General features: G+C 39.7%; 1 protein-coding gene across 1 annotated transcript in view; it reads right to left on the reverse strand.

The window, feature by feature from the left end:
• Positions 1 to 4,447, reverse strand: part of LOC118342602 (EF-hand calcium-binding domain-containing protein 6-like) — a 27,630-nt gene extending 23,183 nt beyond the window's left edge. Inside the window, 4 exon segments of the mRNA XM_035681205.1 lie at positions 1,385 to 1,598; positions 2,462 to 2,602; positions 4,013 to 4,173; positions 4,363 to 4,447. Of these exon segments, the coding sequence (XP_035537098.1) occupies positions 1,385 to 1,598; positions 2,462 to 2,602; positions 4,013 to 4,158 (501 nt within the window). The 5' untranslated portion in view covers positions 4,159 to 4,173; positions 4,363 to 4,447.
• Positions 4,448 to 4,537: the final 90 nt, after the last annotated feature.

Raw genomic sequence — 4,537 nt, forward strand, 5'->3', positions numbered from 1 at the left:
TCCAAAATACATGTGAAAATACAAGGTTTTCTGCATTTGTAGATCCAGATTGATCTGTACATTGTCATGCACATATAAAGACAGTAGACTGAATGAAAAATATATATATTTAGGCCTACTTATTTTTTTTAAGTCGTCTCAGGCTGTTCATCATCTGTCTTGGAAATGGACGGTTCAATAATTAACAATTTGGACGAGTTGTTATTATGAACTGGTTTTACTGGTCCGGCCCACTTAAGGTCAAATTGGGTTGTATGTGGCCCCTTAACCAAAATGAGTTTGATACCTCTGCCTTAGAAGGTAAGACTGTTGGTATCAGTGTTTCCTATTAATTAACTAGACTATGGCCACCCGCCATGGTCTATTTTTCCCCCACCATATTTTCATAATGAACCGAAAATATTTTTACACCTCTCTCTAACATTGTGTTTTACACTGTTGCTTCAGCAAAGCATCTCCCACTCACAGTACGAGTATCTGCAATAACTAGTGGACAATCTCCCCTCGCTCTGTCCCTCCTGTACAGTCTACTGACAGTCACACTGCAGAGACACACACACAAAGACAGACATACTCTGGTGCAGAAACAGTGTTTATTCTATCAGTGTGGACCAGGTAAAGCAAGAGTAAACAGCAGTGAACACATCAGCTGTTGCCAATGTCATTCGGTACCACATTGTTTTCAATCGTTTTGATAGGCTCTTCATTAACAACGAGCCTCCACACGCAGCTCACCTGCTGTTAAGGGAATTGTGTGTGTGTGTGTGGGGGGGAATCCCAAACGTGAGTTGTGTCCTTTGGGGGAATAAATAAAACTTACTGATGAAGAAAGTCAAGAGACACAAACAGAAAGAGAGAGAAACAGAGAGAGGCAGGGCGGGGCAAGCCAGTGTGAAAGACCAGAGTAGGTATGTGTGTGGCCTGTGTGGAAAACAGTAATGTTACTGAAGAGAAAAGCAAGGTGATTAAAGCAGTGAGAGAGTTAGTAGTGAAATAAGTCATATATTTCAATAGATAAATCTTCTCCCTGAGCCATACTGCTACATTGTTGTTCAAAAGCTATTAAAAACACATCAGTGAGTCACACTGTTGCACTCTGTGGCTCTGTTCCTTCATTACCATGAACATTCAATCCCACATTGGTTTCGGTCTTTTTATAGGATTTGTTGACAATGAGACAAATATAACACTAGACGGCTCCTTTAAAATTTTTCTCCACCCTTTACCTTTCTATGTATGAAATATACTCCAAGCCCTTGGGGTCACTGTCAACAACCCACTACCATTTGGAGATGGGTGATTTGTTGTAAGGCTAACTAACTGCCCTGTGCACAAATTCTATTTTTATACTCATTAGCATGTACCTTATTTGGTCCCTACTCACTTTTCGTACATCTGTCTCTGACAGCGTCCCATCAGAGCTGTGGGTGACGACTTGGACGCGGTCAGTCAGGCTGGTGTGGTGTTGCTCTAACCTCAGTCTCATCCTCTGGAAGACAATGTCCAAGATGTTGCAGGTGTCTGGACCGACCTGCAGGCTGGAGGAAGTCCTCTGTCCCCTGACTGACTGTGGGGTTGATGAAGGTGATGTGCATGGCCTGTAGGGCAGACTGTTCAGAGCTCAGTACAGAAGGGGTTATAATAAATAGATGATGTAGCCACAGCCACAATCAAGAGTCTGCTTGCACGAGTGAGCAATAAAGTTAAAAACTGTTCCAAGTAAAAAGTGAGACCAGAGCAAATCATGCATCATATTTGATGGATATTCATATTTAATTCAACACACACAACTGTACAATGAACACAAACAGAGAAAAAAACTGCAGTTTGTTTAAAATTAGCAATTTGAATGAATTTTGAGTATTTTGTTTTTGATTATTTCCTGTGAATGTTGTATTAGAGATGAGTATTTTTAACAATCACATCTTCTCCCTCATTCTTGGCCATTGTTTTAATGCAGGATGAGGCTGTTTAGCAGTGAGTGAAGGCTCTATGAATACAGCTTGTGTTCAGTTTCTATCTTAAATAATATTTAAAACTTTAAAAATAAAAATTTCATTTGTTTTTCTATACATTAATGAATGAAATGCTGAGATGGAGGACTACTGTGTATGTTTTTAAAGTTGTCTTACACCCCTTAAAATCAAGAAGGCCTTGTGACCCTTAGATTGGGAACCACTGGATTAGTGGGTTAGGGCAAAGTGGTTAGGGTTAGAGGAAGGTAACTGACAATTTTTCTGCTGGAAAGTCTGTGTCAGAGCGTAAGAAGAAGTCTTAAAATCCTTGAAATATGGCACTAACATGTCAGATGATTTGGTGCCAAACTAATCAGGCCTTTTTTCAGGAGGAAACACACCCAATATCTATTGACATATTATCCAAATCACTTCTGGAGGTGGATTAACAGGATTAATTAAACATGATCCACAATGCTAGAACCAGTAACTCTAGAAAGGCTCACCTCTCAGTATGGCAACTCTCCTCATGGGATGATGATGCGTGTGTTTCATCTGTTAGTGGAACACCCAGGTTTTTGAGAAAGCCAGTGTAATAAACAAGCTTAGAAGAACTGCCAGGTCTACAGCTGGATGTCTCACAGAGCCTAGAGACACAATGAGAATGAGAATGGGGGGATTGAAACCAACTGGAGCAGTATTTACACACAGCTCTCATTAGTATTTCTTCAGACCTTCTACATGTGCAACATCCAGTTGAACAGGCAGTTCAAAGTCGAAGTGCAGAAACAGAGAGTTCAAAGTCCTGTTCATCTTCCAGTCAATCAGGCTACTTAATCAAACCAGTATGGTTTAACAGGCCAGTAGGGCCAGTAGGGCCAGTGTAAGCAGGGATTCAATAATCAATTCAACATGGCAGCAGATGCATCTCATTAATGCTCCAGCCTTAGAGGACACCGATTGCCATCAGTTTTCGTCTGACCCTACATGCAGCTAAAGCACCCTGAAAATTGCAAGTGAAAGCATTCTTCAACATCAACCTTCAAAGCAAATTTCAAATTTATGTCAGTGACAGTTGATGCTTTAACTTGTGGTATTCCTTGGAGTTACATGCTGTAACAACTTTTTGTTTCACTGTCTATTGCTTAATTAGGTAACAGAATGGTGATCGTGCCCATCGCCCAGTGATGAGTGTGAGTATTGCAATAATTATATATTTGCAGTATTAATAACTGGGTGTTTGTGGCGACATTCCTGGAAAAAATGTTAAAAGTCTCTACCATAATGTGATTTACAATTTCTATTTGAGTGAAAACAATGAAACTGTGCTCAGAGTTTAGCAGTCTGGAGTCTTGTTGATACATGAGCTTCAAGTTTTCAGAATTGCTAGTAGTAGTAGTTCCACTGCAGCATTTTTTCTGGGAATATCATCAGATATAACTCCCAGCAAAAATGCGTATTTCCCAAAATGTCAAATTATTCCATGATAAAGATGATATCATAAAAGGAGCGCCAGTGGAACCTCAAACAGTGAAAAACAATGCAGTAAACAGGATGGAAATATGACTTTTTCCTTTTCTTTCATGTATTCATGTGAGAAAGGTTCCATCAGATCTGGGTGGAGCAATCACGGATGTATTATAGAGTCATGTGAGATGAGGAAACTGTCAGAGCGGGAACAACCTCAGTCATGTGTGTTAAATGTTTGCTACGTCAGAACTTATAGTGTTTCCATCTCCCATTAAGCACATTAACTCTTTGTTAGAAAAAGAGTATATAAAAAAAAAAAGAGTATAAAATGAAATCGAGTTTTTTAAATTTTGTCGTTCCTATGAAACTTTTATAATATATAAAAATACATGTGAGATTCCTTTGGCTGGGAAATTGCTCATAGGTGTGAATGTGTAAAACTGTCCAGGGTGTTATTATTATTTCCTAATTCTTGAGGTCACAACTTTTATTTTGATGTAGGACTGTTCTGAAAATTACAGCTGCCATCTTTTGTATTGCCTTTGTGAGCTTTTGATTACTACACTGTGTCTGGGTGTGTTTCTTACTTGTTGAAGTGTGTGTCTGAGATGGGCACGCCATAGCAGCTTAAGACCTCCTTCAGATCTTCCTGTGCAACATATCCAGTGTGCTGACAGTCACACAGCTTCAGAGCTGCCACTACTGAACTGAGCTGCTCACACAGTTTGTCCATCAGTACATTCTCCACCTTAATATATAAGTACACACACAGAAAACACACAGAAAACACACACAAATCAAAGTGTACATTAATAATTAACCCATCTTCCTTCTTTTGATTTTATCTTCTGTTTTCTTTCTCTGTTTGATCCTGTGATGCATGCTATGTGTGATATGGGTGATATTTGATCACATTATGTTGTGTTAACACACTCACTGTTCTCCATGAAGCAGATGCCACAGACACTCTATCAGAACACTGTGAGGTCGGCCTCTCATCTGGTGTTTTTTGCTGCTCCTGAGGAAAAATATTAAAAAAACAGAGTATACATATACGCACCCTCCTCTGTGTGAAAGACGCAAGGGGGGAAATGTCGCTCCGTCCCTGATCC

The sequence above is a fragment of the Morone saxatilis genome, unplaced genomic scaffold (assembly GCF_004916995.1).
Source record: "Morone saxatilis isolate NCDOM2014 unplaced genomic scaffold, NCSU_SB_2.0 Contig10, whole genome shotgun sequence".
NCBI lineage: Eukaryota > Metazoa > Chordata > Actinopteri > Moronidae > Morone > Morone saxatilis.